This window comes from Staurois parvus, unplaced genomic scaffold (assembly GCF_062004578.1).
Source record: "Staurois parvus isolate SC_StPar_1 unplaced genomic scaffold, SC_StPar_1.0 ptg000592l, whole genome shotgun sequence".
Lineage (NCBI taxonomy): Eukaryota > Metazoa > Chordata > Amphibia > Anura > Ranidae > Staurois > Staurois parvus.
Window position 1 is genome coordinate 197,492 of NW_028318388.1, and position 14,777 is coordinate 212,268.

General features: G+C 41.7%; 1 protein-coding gene across 5 annotated transcripts in view; it reads left to right on the forward strand.

The window, feature by feature from the left end:
• Window positions 1–14,777, forward strand: part of LOC149449951 (polycystin-1-like) — a 123,105-nt gene that overhangs the window by 58,327 nt on the left and 50,001 nt on the right. For all 5 annotated transcript variants that reach the window (XM_089692532.1, XM_089692533.1, XM_089692534.1 and 2 more), the window contains 10 exons: window positions 349–489; window positions 1,812–1,949; window positions 2,809–3,091; window positions 4,883–5,090; window positions 5,670–5,826; window positions 7,607–7,741; window positions 9,486–9,627; window positions 10,233–10,784; window positions 13,459–13,618; window positions 13,833–14,079. In XM_089692532.1, coding sequence (XP_089548658.1) covers window positions 349–489; window positions 1,812–1,949; window positions 2,809–3,091; window positions 4,883–5,090; window positions 5,670–5,826; window positions 7,607–7,741; window positions 9,486–9,627; window positions 10,233–10,784; window positions 13,459–13,618; window positions 13,833–14,079 — 2,163 coding nt within the window. The remainder of the gene's footprint in view (window positions 1–348; window positions 490–1,811; window positions 1,950–2,808; window positions 3,092–4,882; window positions 5,091–5,669; window positions 5,827–7,606; window positions 7,742–9,485; window positions 9,628–10,232; window positions 10,785–13,458; window positions 13,619–13,832; window positions 14,080–14,777) is intronic.

The following is a 14,777-nucleotide window of genomic DNA, read 5'->3' on the forward strand; positions in this document are numbered from 1 at the left end:
CGCCCAAGGGCAATATTCAGCCCCCTCCAAGATTTTATCTGGCCCCCAGCTAGTGTTTGTGGCATATCCTCAATGTACACAGATTAAGAATTAGGGTCTCCAGAGGCAACATATTGTCTACATAAGGCCTCTGATGTAAGGGGGAATCTGATTGGGCCTCTGATGGGAATTCTCATGTAAAGGAGGACCCTGATGAGGACACTTTTGTAAAGGGGAGCTCTAATGTAAGAGGGGACCCTGATGTAAGGGGAACTTTGACGTAAGGAGGGACTTCAATAAGTAAGGTCCTCTGTAATGGTTATGGCTTATGTCACTTTAATTATTTATTTTTACTCATGTGTTTCTAAGGGTACATCCTGCCCCTTGCCTTCTTTGCCTGGTCTACCAAGGATCTCAGTCATTTGGGCAGCACTTTGTGAAAATAACTCATTCATCTTTACCCTAACGGTACGGAAGCCTGGAAGACGTGCAGCAATGGCAGAGCAAATCGTAAGTGCAACTGAATTATATGAAAATATTATTAAATTGCCACATAATTAAACCCAATTATAATTTTAGAAGTTCTGTGAAAAAATACTTGTCATTGGTTTCCCATGGCATTAATTAGGAAGCATATAAACAAAGATTTACATTTTAGTTCCAGTATATGACAACTCTTCTGTATAGTTGAGCAACTCTGAGTCAGGAAAACAGGCTCAGCTCCTATGTTCTCCATATAGATGCACTGAACCTACACTGGATTCTCCTAGTTTATTAAAAATGAACGGCAACCCCGCATATCTTTACAGAGCAGCGTGATTTGGCTGTAGGTGGTTGCGGGTGCGGGAACAGCTGAGATCCCCGCATCCACTTGCTCAAGTGTGAACCTATCCATATGGAAGAAAAATATATTTTAAATATATTTAAAAAATATTCTTCCCAAATATATTGACATATATTTGAAATACTGCAATTTAAAAAAAACATTTTTAAAAATATATATTTTTAAAATATATTCTTTAGGTTTTTTTTAACATATAAAAAAGTAATTTTAACATATATTTTTACATATATTTGTAAATGCATTCCAAAAATGTAGATTTGTATTTTTAAAGACATACAGTATATTTTAAATGTATTTTTAAAAATATTTTTCATATATTTTGTAATAAAAACGCATTTCAACATACAGTATATATATATATATATATATATATATATATATATATATATATATATTTTAAAATATATTGAATATGGCCAAAATTGTAGCATTTCAAATATGTCGTTATATTTGGGAAGAATATTTAAAAATATATTTCAAATATATTTTACTTCCATGTGGGTAGCCTAAAACCAACCAGCCTAAAACCAACCCCTATGTGGTCATACCCGGGAGAATGTTGGATGCTCAGTGATGGACATAGATATCAGTTCCCATAGGGCCGGGGGTCCAGTCCCTGTTTTGATCTTGCATTAACTTGCTAACTCAATGATATAATGAATGATGTTGGCACAGGGGCGGACTGACCATTTGGAAACTTGGGCACTGCCCGAGGGCCCGGGGTCAGTAGGGGGCCCCATGAGATGCCCCTGGTACCTTTTTCATGGGTTTTTTTGAGTTTGGACAAGGACACAGGGGCCCCATGATCCCCTATTGCCCGGGGGCCCCATGAGTTGTCAGTCCGCCCCTGTGTTGGCATAATCTATGATGGTGTTTAGGTTTGTTTACTGAATTGTCTTGCATCTCTGAAAAATTTGGTAAACGTGTTGGTGACAACAATTGATTTTAATGCCTACGTACTATTTACAGTCTCTCTGTCTCTCTACAGGTTTTTCTTCAACCTGGCAAAGTGTTACCGGTCTTTGTTCGATGCATGTCATGCCATTTATCATCGCCCTATAAGTTCAGACTTCGTGGGCCTGTGATAGTGTATGGTGAATGTGATACTTGCCACAATGATACAATGGTGAGAAACTCCTACAATGTAATGGAAAAAAATATATGCAATGGTATTAAATCATACGTTTCAATAGTTTCAATGTTAGGTAACTACAGTTTTAGTCCATTTTAGAAAGGAGTCAAGTGTGATGGGGCAGGCATTGATATGTGTGTTAATCTGAAAGGCTGGGTGCTATATTATATAAAGAGATGTGCAACAGAAAACATTGTTTCGTTTCAGAATTGTTCATTAAGTAAATAACTTCATTTTGTCACGTTCATTTTTGTAATTTATTTTGTATATTCAGATTAATTTTGTATATTTATTATTTTCAAATCAATTTTAAATCTAAATTTTGAATTTCAGAAGATGACTATATTCGGTCTATTATTTTCTATTCTATTATTTTCTATTCTGTTATTTTCTATTCTATTCTGTTTTATTTTATTCTTTGTTATTCTGGTCTATTCTTTTTTGTTCTATTCTAGTCTATCCTTTTTATATGCTACTCCTTTATTTTATATTCTATTTTATTTTAATCTATTCTAGTCTAATCTATTCTATCCTATTCCTTTATTTTTCTCTTCTGTTCTATTCTATTCTATAAAGCAGCCTAAGTAGGAATCATTATTTTAATTCACTTTTATACCTTACTGTATTTATTGCAATATGTTTTAAATTCAAATTCCAATTAATTTTCGAATTTTGGATAATTCATTTTGTTGTAATTAGTTTCAGATTCGTTGAAATTTGTTACTATTGTGATTTGGAAATTTGGATACATCAAAATCTCCTAATATCGAAAATTTCATTTGAATTTCGATTTAGTAATGCAATTAATCGCTCATGTGTAATTACATACACAGATGCTATTCCTGTATTTCAGTTTACTTGGAGTGCTATTGATTCAAATGGACATCCTCTGATATTGGACAGGAACATAACCACCAGTGGGCCTGGGAGCCCTGAGCTTGTAATCCGCAGAGGGGTCCTGCAGGATCATCTGTCCTATACTTTCTACCTGCGGGTCGCTCAGCAGAGAGGATCTGATTGGGGAGAAAGCAGTATCACCCTTATACCAAATATGCCGCCAACTGGGGGGAAGTGCTCACTGCTTCCCCAACACACTCTCATGTGGTTAGACACTCTCTTGGAGTATACCTGCACAGGTGAGTTGCCACATAAATATCACACTGCAGCCACAGGTATATCGTATTTGTAATGTCAATGCGATGCTGGGTTGTTCCCACTGCTGATGGCTTCTAAGAAGGTACATTTGCAGTTGTCACCTTCTGGTGTTTTGCTAGAACCTTGTCTCCTTTATGTGTTGTTGCCTGCACTGTGATGTTGAGAAGGACTATTAATACCAAACTCTACTCCATCAGTATGTATCATGACTCTAGTGCCCCGTGACTGCTTCAAATTTATTGTGTGTCCATAGGACCCCAACAGCAGTGGAAGCATTGATTTATAAAGAGGGCTTTAATGACCGTGATCTCTTGCAGTCTCATTTAACATGTCCCTTGTTTCTAAATGTCTCCTGCAGCATGTGTTCAATCCCAGTGCACGTCCTCAATTTCTGTCTCCTGTATCATGTCTGCAGTCTCTGATCATCTCTTGTAGCCTGTCTGTACTATCAGACCATTTCCTGCATGTCTGCACTGCCTGGCCATCTTCTGTAACACAGGCATGTGCACAGGGTGTGCCGATGTGCCCAAGCACACGCTAATCACCCTGTGCGCATTTGCATTATCACTCTGTGTGCCAGCGGGGAGATGGGAAATATCTTCTTTTTACCAGCTCTGCCTGTGGGTGAGTACAGCCGCTCTGAGCCACTTGTGGTATGTACAGCAGAGATAAAGTAGCTTGAACGATGTGGACAGCTTGTGCAACGAGGAGCGGAAATGCAGCCTGTCTGGTCCAACCCAAATGGAAGGCTTCCTTAATGGAGATTGTGTAATTCCTGCTCTTTCCCTACTCATCTGGAACCTCTCCCTACCACTAGCACTGTCCTTAGCAGACGGGATCTTTGTCCCTACACTACCCACTCGCACAAAGCGCACCAATCCAGGGAGTCAGGGACTTAAATAATCTCTGCCCTACCTAAGATGGCTGCAGAGGTCATGTAGGGGGTCCAGCTTGGGTTGCTACCTCATCCCTTTAAAACTGAACACATCCTAATGACACAGGTTCTGAGGTTAATTTAAAGCAGATAAGGCACTAAGTGAGGTTAATTACCACCTTAATAAGCCACAGAACCTGTGTAAATAATATGTGTTTGGTTTTAAAGGGGTGAGGTGGAAACCCCAGCTCCTTGGAGACTGTAGCAGTGGTGGGGTAGAGCTGAGAAGAATTTCTTTCAGAATGTTTAGGGAGTTGCATAATTATATTGCACCATAGGGGAGTATAAATATTCTGCAGAGAGACTCTAAGGTGTTAAAATAGGAACCAGTTTTGGGCATGGTAGCCTAATTAGGCGATCCCAAAACACCAATTTAGTGCCAGCTAGATAATTAAACACAGTACACAAGGATTGTCACTTCCAAGAATGTGACTCAGAAAGCATAAAGCAAGTTGAGTATAAGGGGGTGGTGACTCAAAAAGCACTGAAGTCATTACATCAGCATGGAGCCAGGCAACTGGCATTTTTAGAAGACAGGAGCAATGGCAGTTTTCATATTAATCACAGTACAGACTCTCTTTAATTAAATGCTTTTTAGACAAAAGGCAGTTAAATTAGTCAAATAGACAATGCCAGCTAATTAATGTCACCTTTGTTTAGTTTAAAAGAGTCACAACCTGAAAGATGATTCCTGATTGGTCACAATATGTTGCTGCAATTTGCCTTGGGAAATATACGTATATGCTCTTTGACAGTTAGATCCAAAGCAATAGGAGAACCTCATCTCTAGAATCCTTTCATAGACTGATCATACTAATGGATTCTTTTTCTCTGCTAGGATGGAGGGATCCTGATTCGGACACTCAGCTCCTCTACTCCTTGTCAGTTGGGCTCTGCTCTGCCACAGGTTGTCAGAAGCTCCATTTATACCGGGGACTGAAAAGCCGAAACAGTGTACGGCCTCCTGCAGGCAGGGAGTTTGGAGAGATTCAGGTGTATGTGGAAGTGGAAGACATGCAGGGAGCTTGGACTTTGGCATTGAACCGGTGAGGTCAAGATCAATGGAATGGTCATGTCCAGTGCCGAGACAAGGTCATCCAGCACCGAGGGCAAAGATGTCAAACTGTGCCCCCACCCCCAGATTCATGATGTGCTAGCTTAGGGGATCCTACTTTAGCAGTCACTCACTTGTCAAAATCACTGCCACTGTCACTACTCCTGCCAGCCTTATAACAGAAGGAAGGCATCCCCAACCCTACAGTAAACCATTGCACCCAGGGTAGCCACCCCTTCCGGCCACCCCTTTGGTCACATCCTTCCTCACAGCCTTCTCTGCTACCATGAGAAAGTTGACCCATGTAGAGAAAATAGGAAACGACTTTGGTATATCTTTTTTCTGTTTACACCAAGATTCCATCATTTATGTACCATAATGACATATCTAACATTATCCAATTTAAGTGGATCTAAAGTTTTTCCAGTTTTCAATAGAGTCCTGAGAGGTTTTAACTTACATACAGTATTTTTAATAACAACAATGTCCTTTTATAACAGTGCTAAAGCTGATTTTGGAATTTGTTTTTCTTTCAGAACACCATGATTTCCCTTTTTTATTCTTTTTCCAGCACTTTATTGATTTCAGTATCCCAGTTATCACATGACAGTTCTATGACAAAGTGGATGAGGAATTACAGCGAGTCTGTCTTGGAGAACATACATGTAGTGAGTGACACTCCACTGATAATCCAGTTGGCACTGGAGATGGTCACTGCTCTGAGCCTGGTGAGACATGATGTTGGCTATGGTATAGGGAGATGTGGTAAAGTGTTAAGGAATTAAAGTGAAATACATTTGAATTAGAAAATGTTATATGTCTCTGGGTAGTCTGCAGCCTCTGAACATGTGAACTCTGTCTGTAATTAGTACCATTAGGAGATGCTTTCCTATATCAGGCTTTAACATAGGTCAAAAAGAAGGGGGAGGCTTTTCCCCCAAAATGCATTGGTTGTATTTCATTCTCTTAACCAGGGGTCTCCACATCCGACCCACTAGGATGTTTTTTTCCGGCCTGCAACTTAAGTCGTTAGACTCACTGCAGGGTCGGTCTCTGCTCAAACTTGTCAAGTTGCAGGACCTGATGTCAGTATGCAGCGCACATCCCACTATCTGACAAAGCCCACCCAACCTGGTGCCTCATTGTGTTGTTGGTTGCTAGGACCGCCAACATCCTGGCAACCAATGCCACCTGCTGCACCTCCCGGCTCCAGCCCCTCTTTTAGCATCAGTGTCCCTTATCACTTTAATTTTGTATACAATGTGCCTGTGTTACAGCCGGGGGTCTGACAGATCTTTACTGAAGCTGATCCAAACAGTCTAATTAGCATAAGGGACACTGATGTAAGTAGGACACAAATTTGGGAGAGACTGATGGTGATACAAATATGTCGGGGGGGATTTATCTGATGGGGACACAAATCGGGAAGGTGACAGAACCATGGGGAGAGAGCTCTGATGGGGACACAAATATGGAATGGGCTCTACTGGGATCAGTGATGAGGGCAAGGGGGTTTCTGATGGGCTCACAAATGTACAGAGGGGTTCTGATGGGGGCACAAATGTGGAAGGGGCTCTAATGGGGACATAGATGAGGGTAAGGGGGTTTCTGATGGGCCTACAAATATACAGAGGGGGCTCTGATGGGGGCAAAAATGTGTGGCAGGGGGTCTTATGGGGACACAAATGTATGGGGGAGGGTTCTGATGGGGACACAAATGTGCAGTGGGGGGTTTGATGGGGACACAATGTGTCTGGGGGGCTGTAATGGGGACACAAATGTGCAGGGGTCTCTGAAAGGGAGACAAATGAGCAGGGGGCTCTGAGGGGGACACCAATATGTGGGGAGACTCTGATGGGGACACACATTTGTGGGGGAAATTATGATGGGGACACAGATGTAAAGGCTTACATCACAACAGAAAATTGGGATGAGTTGGGACAACACAAGGCCTCTTCATTAGGCATGGGATGACCAGAACACGGTCAACATACACTATACTTTCACCACAGGTCTCTGTCTTTTAAGGAAAATGCACTTCACTGTATATGCACCAGGATTGATTCTCGCTATTGATTCAGTGCTATCACATCACACATCTGAATACCTGTGACTGACTTTATTACTACTTCTCTATTAGGCCACTGCTATCATTGGGGGGTGGCACAGATATTCGCAATCCGTAAAGCCTTTTGACATTAACAAGCAGGATCGTTGGATGTTTAAAACAGCACTGTGCACTGTGGCCCCTGAGTCAACTGAGTTTGCCAGTGAAGGGAGTAGCCACTCTCTAGATGCCCTTTGACTCAAAACAAACTGGCCAGATCTAACTTGCACAAATCCAATTTATCCCTAGATTTTACCAAACCATTATTATTGCTTTTCTGAGACTGGTTCAGTTCGAGGAAGTGCCTGCTTAATGTTGGATTCTCTGACATCCTTCAAATGTCTGTGATCAGAAAATGTGGTGCACTTTACATGATTATAAACCTTGTTTTCAATCTACAGGGTGATAATATAACTGAAGAAGAGCACAATTATCGTAGGCTTATTCGAAACAACGTGACCCAAGCCTTGTCCTCCATACCAATCTCCAGTCTGTGGGAAGTTGCCGCAGTTAGCTCAGCCTTGACGCAATGTGTGGTAAGTTTATACAAGTAGAGTAACATAGCACCCAGACAAATGTACAGATAGGCCCTTATATGCTCCGAGTTGGACCAACTTAGAGGTCATGGCTTTATTTTTAATTTCATTTAGCAAAGTTACTTTGTATAGCGCGTTACCACTTCAGCTGAAAGTTGAACTTAGCCTTGCAGCAGGAGTGCTTTTCCATAATCCAATTGGTGGTACTTTGGTAGCCTTGAAGAAGGGAGATATCACTACTAGAATGACAATGGTCAATGGAAATCAAAGCAACTGACTTTTAGGATAAGTTTTTAGCAGAACATGTATCATAAAAGTCAAGTTTAACTGACATCTGGAATAATCATACTAATTATCCATCAGAATCCCTCCAATTTTATTACACACTTTGTTTAAAATTACCAGTTGACTTTTATGATACAGAATTCTAAAACAACATTCTGGACTATATACCAGTGGTCTCCAAACTGTGGCCTGTGGTGCCCTTTGCTTGCCTTTATCCAGCCCTTGGGGCACCATTCTTCCCACTAGTACGAGGCAGTATTCCTCCTACTGACACCAACTATGAGGCACTATGGTTTCAACTGACACCAACAGTGGGTCATAATCAGGGGCAGACTGACAACTCTTGGGGCCCCCGGCCAATATGAAATCAAGGGCCCCTGTGTCCTCACCCACACTCAATCCACACCCAAAAAAGCCTATGAAATGTACCAGGGGCATCTCATGGGGCCCCCTACCGACCCTGGGCCCTCGGGCAGTGCCCGAGTGCCTAAATGGTCAGTCCGCCAATGGTCATAATTCCTCCCACTCCCACTTTTTGATGGTGGGGCATTATTCCTTCCCTTGGCATCAACAATGAGGCCTAATTTCTTCCAATGACACCAAAGATGGTGCATTATTCCACCCATTGACACCAATGATGGGGCACTATTTTACCTTTTTCTCTTTTTTTACTCCCATTGATGCTGGGGCATTTTCTACTCCCACTGACAATAGCCCCCCCCCCCCCCCCAAAGTCTAAAGGACAAAGAACTGATCCTTTATTTAGATGTAAGATTTTAGATTAAGTTTAGAGGCCGCTGATTTATATATGTTTTAGGCATTTCCTCCTTGCACACTCAGTCCTTGCTCAAGTAAACAGACAATTTCCAACCATCCTAGGAAAGCTGCATAAGGATAATTATACTACACTGCTTAAGGCCTGAAAAAACATACTGCTTTAAAACATCCAGAACATCATATCTTATTTTCTACTTCCAGGAGACTGTTCATAGCAGAGATGCCCACTGGCCAACTGGGCCTGGTTATCAGTCCACTAAAATTCTCTGGCAAAGACCAGATGACCAGTGTATTGGTATTAGTCATTGATGGGATGCACAATACCCCTTATTAAAATACATTTATAGGGTTTTTTGCCATCTTTGTCCTATTAAAGAGATTTCTATTCATGTTGTAGACACAACTGGAAATGAGGGGAAATCTATCCAATATAAGGGAAATTATCTCTTTGAAAGTTGTCATTGAAGCAAATGATAGCAATATAAACCTGACAAAGGATCTAACCCCCTCACCCCTATCCAATTATCTTAGAGGAGTGCTTTTATAAATGTTTGACTCTCTTGGCTGCAGAGAAGGTTTGGTGGGTCCAGGAAAAATTTATTTGCTATCTTCCTGGTAACGTGTCCCTGTGGCCAAGTATTCTCATGTCTGTGTTTATTATGCTCTTTGTCTCATATTAAAGGGTTTTCATCATGATGTGGATATGCCAGTATGGCTAAATGTTCTGGATGCCACAGAGAAGATGATCCATGTGCTGAATGAGAAGGCTGACCAGGGACAAGGACCGGAAGCTGATGTACCACAGGACATCCTCACTTTATTAGGTAAATGCATTCCCATCTTTACCAAACTCAGCAATAGTTACCGTACAATGTGTGTTTATATTAGTGATTAAAATGTATGCAAAACTAGTTTTTACTTGTTTTGAATAGAGTGTGAAAGGGTTAGAACATTTTCAGACTTTCTATTTGTCCTGATGACCATTGTAACCTAACAGAGTAATGGAAATTCCAAAGTTGTTCAGCTGCCCCCAGAAGGGCAGTGGAGGTATTCTTGTTGCATCTACACCTACTCAGATGACAACTGTCCCCTCACTTTGAGGAGATTTCCACTCACTTCCTGATGTTTCTCCAGGACAGGAAATAAAACTCTCATATGAATTCCAACCAGTTTCTACTCTATTCAAAACTAAAAAATGTTTTTTGCTACAGATTCATGAGTTAAATAAATACAGATTTGGATGATCCTGGTCACTCACATGTTTATGTGAATCCACACAAAAAAATTATTTGGAGATGACATTCCTAGATAACAATGAAAGATTTGATACTTTTTGAATTTTTACTTTTTTATTTCCACTTTTTACATTCAATGAGTACTACAGTATGTATATTTATTTAATAGTTTTTAATTTTACATGTTTTTTCAGGTGGTGTTTTGGCCTCCTTGAATTCAGATGACCTGTCTCTTACTGCCATTAATCTGACAAAGACCCTGACAGTTTCACTTGGAAGGTCACGTGTTAAAGGTGAAGATCCCCTACTTGTTGCCGTTCCTGGTGTTCAGGCAAAAGTGACACGAGTTCCAAACAAACTTCCCTTGTGCTCCACTTCTTCGTCATTGTGCCAAACCTCTAAACCTCAAAGTCTGTTACATACATTGGCAAGTCACCAAGAACTTCTTCAAGTGACCATTGAGCTAGAAGATAACCCATTTCCTACTGGACTTCCTCCAAACCTTACCATGTCCTCCCAGTTGGCTGCCTTGGAGTTTATATCCATTGATGGTGAGCCTGTACCTGTAAAAGACTTGCCTGAAGATTTGGCAATCCAGCTGGCATTGCCTATAAAAGAGGAGGTTACTCTAACTCCAGTATCAGCCTTCATACCACCAAGGGGTAGTGCCAACGTCACAGTAACTACCAGCATGGCATACAGGTCGGCAGGCGTGCATCTGCACATTAGTTTTACGCAACTTAATGGTAAGCAGGGTCTTGGGAGGAATAATGCATATACTGAATAAAGCTGGTGTAGGTTCCAGCTGAAATCACTGAACTTTGAACTAATAAAATATGTTTTTTTAATAGGACTTGCCAGGCATATAACACTTTTGGCAATGGCAGATCAGAGATTGTAAAATAACATGTAGCCAATCCGATCATTAACCACAATCTATGGTTACGTCTCTACTACATCTTACTGATTTACTGATCCAGACTAGAACTCATGCAGGAATAGAGCAGGAAAAGCACCCATTTCTTCATGGGAGAAAAGCTCATCTGCCTTGAGTAATACCCTGCTAGATAGGTAGTAGGATTAGTTAGATTTAGTGCTGGCTCACTGTGTTAAGTGGAGCTGTGTGTGTTTAGTTATGTAAATTTAGCTTGCCTCACTGTAACCAGTGTGGCTGTAATTAGTGTGTTAGGCAAATCTAGCTGTGCTCTCTGTAACCAGTGCAGCTGATTAGTTATGTCTGTTCAGTGTTCTCAGCTGCTGCTAGTCTGATAGCTCCCTCTGCTTCCAGAGAGTGGTAACATTTTTCAAAACATAGGTGTAAGGACTATGCAGGTGGAAGCATGAATATTTATGCACCCCAGGGCCCTGAAGTCATCTGTGTAACTGCATAAATACTCTGAGAGATAGAGCCTCTGGGTCTTTCCCTGCAGAGGATCAGTCCAGCCTGGAGGGCTGCTGCCCTCCAGGGCAAAACTGCCACGGGCTTTCTGTTTGTGCGGCCTCAGGTGGGCAACCTGAGTGCCTGGATACTGAGACTACAGAGAACTGACTGATGGGCTGTCTGATCTAGTCTAGTATCACTGGAGAAAGGTGTCACTTGGAAGTTGGAAGGAGGCAACCAACTGTTCCTGGACATTCTGTAAGTACAGAGTAAGTGCAGAGTGCTGGGAAAGATCTTAGCAGTGTGTTTGCTTAAAAAAAATTGGCTGGTGTTCTGAAGAACTTAGTCTATCTAGTTCTCTGTAAAGGACCCTGCTCTTATTGCTCTTAAGAAAGAAGCCTGCATTTAACTGCTTCTATTACAAGCCAAGTCCACAGTTTGCTATATGCAAAGGTTTCTGCTTCAGCTGTATAGAAAGGAGATCACTGTCCTCAACCTGGACATGTTTTCGGTTTTTGAAGTATACCACTCAATTCCCTCATCGCTATCCAAGTTCTCCAAAAGTAAAAACAACAAAAACACCCCTAGGCTGGTTATTGGGAAAAAGTGTGACTGAGATCATGTGCCTGGCTGTGGGGCAATCCACTTGGGAAGAACTTGGCCAAATTAACAGCGGTTCATATGGGATTAAACCATACACTTGTTTAGATTTAGATTGTTTAGATTTCCTGGAGAAAATGAGTCCATCTAGTGCCGGTCACTTGACCAAAAATCTAGCAATTTGTTACATGACCTCTTTTGAAGATGGAGACCACTTCAGATTGGCTGACCCCCTTTTAATCATAGATTTTATGGCCAAATGCCTGGACGTTTCACACTGAAGGGAGCCTACAGCAGCATTTTCTCTCAGCTCTTCTATTTTCCTTTATCCATGACTGGTGACCTAAATTTATGTTATAGTTTAATCTTATTGGTTTATGATAAAATGCATTTGCACTGTAATACACTATGTCAATCTACCTTTACTTCCCTATGAAAACAATATGAAAGTGATAATAAACCCTTCTAGAAAAAAAATGCATAAATGTAGCTGCAAACCTTTATGACCATTGCTCCCCGATCCTAGTTTTTTGCAGCATTTACTGCTTTACCAGCCCATGAAACGTTCCTCTGTTAAGTTTTTGCCTAAAGGGTGTCTCCTTTATCTCCAATGTCTCCCTGGTGACACCTCAACGTGTGTGCTCCTGCTGCCTGGTGACTTGTGTGTGGGACGCAAGCTCAGTAGGATCTTCCAGTGCTTTGCCGAGCTGGTCCATGTGCAGTAGGGGCCGCTGCCTTTTTGTACTCTGGGACTGTGCCTGGCTGGAGTGTACACAATGCTGCCCGGCTGGTGCATGTACAGTACTGGCTCCTGTCTATCTGAGATCAGGCAATGCACCTTGATGGCACATGAGCAGTACTGTGCTTGAAAACCTAAGAATAGTACTGTGCATGCACCAACCAGGGGCGGACTGACCATTAGGGAACTCGGGTACTGCCCGAGGGCCCTGGGTCAGTAGGGGACCCATGAGATGCCCCTGGTACCTTTTTCATAGGCTTTTTTGGTTGTGGGTGAGGACACAGGGGCCCCATGATCCCCTATTGCCCAGGGGCCCCATGAGTTGTCAGTCCGCCCTGGCACCAACCACACACATGTGCCAGCCAGGCACAGTACTACATCTTAGGAAGACAGGAGCCACTACTGAGCATGCGTCAGCCAGACAGCTCCAGCGGACACTTCTGAATACGCACCAGCCAGGCACAGAGTCAGCAGCCCTACTGCTGTGTACAAGGTGCACTCCCAATGGGAAAAATCATCAAAAGATAAGGATTGGGGGCACAAAGAATATTTACACTATATGTAAAGGGCAGTTTTGCTTTCAGGGTTTAATACTACTTTAATATCTCTGCTGTAAATAATGTCATAAGACTTTTTTTTTTAATAAATCTTGCTTTGTAAAGAAACTCAAAAAGTCATAAAATTTACTTTATATTTTTAGAGTCAGACTGGTCACTTGAAGAGTCCCCAGGGTTGTTAATTTCCTATGGACCCCTTCAGTTCTTCAATACTACTGACATGCAAAAGATTCATACATTGAAGTTCTCATTGGATGAGGAGAATACTCAGAATCTTACTCTGCTTCTTCCCAGTACCTGGAGGTATAAACGCATCCCTACCTGTTCTTTATAACAGTTATTATTATTAAATTCTTCCTATTTATTAACTATAGTAGCCCAAATGTTAACTTTAATTAACAGGAAATGCATACAACTAATAAACTATTGTATACATGTACGAGGTGTGACAATTTAATTCCTGGAATACTAACGGCGTAGCACTGTTTTCTCTTTTCTTCGTATTTTGGTGTCTCAGTGGGTCCTTGCTGGAGTACCAGATCAATATCACAAGTCTACTCTCTACCAGCTCTGTTGCAGTCTCTGTCAGCCTCTTTTCCAGCCTCTGCCAATACTTCCATGTGCCCAGCCTGACATGGAGAACAGATGGCATGAGCCCAAGCAATGCCAGCCTTCCCCATCAAGCCGTGTGCCGGGCCCAGCATCTAACTCTGTTTGGAGCAAGTCTGTTTGTGCCTCCGCACCAACTCATATGGTTGTCCCCTGTGAGTAGGATTACTGTTCATTAAAGTGATCATGTCATGGGAAAGGTATACAGGCTGCTATTGCTGACCTTTGAGGATATTGATTTCTTAGATGTTATGCTGATGCTTTGGCTTTAATACTTTTTGTGTCCTGGAGCAAACACAGACAAAAAGATATCTAAAAGTAATTACAAAACATATTAGAAGCCAGACACAACATTTTAATAGAGGACCTGCAATGGTTGCCCCCATTCTTTTCTCAAGTCGCTTTAATATTTTTTTTATATGTTTTTATAAAGAAAAATTCCAATGTAAACTATGTATTTACCATATCACTGGACAAGTGTAACTATGTATATACAATACCTGGCCGATGCCCCTGGAAGCCAGAAATCACTGAGGTAGACACTCCAATCCAGTAATCTACACTTACTTCTTGGTCCCATGCTAAGTGGCCAGCCTGATGTATGGATGCCATTCAGAGAATGCTTTGCGTGTTCTGAACGAATGCAAAGCATTTGCTGAGTGGATGAGGTGAAGAGGCAGGGCACTGACATCATGCTGTCCACCTTGTGCTCCCATCATGCCATGCTCTCTAGAATGTACAGCATTCTCTGAATGATACCTGTGGTGATCAGCCTACCTACTGTAATCACAAAGCACTCAGCCCGGAACCTGGGAGCAGATGGAGATCACTGGAGTAGTGGTGTCTGTTTCAG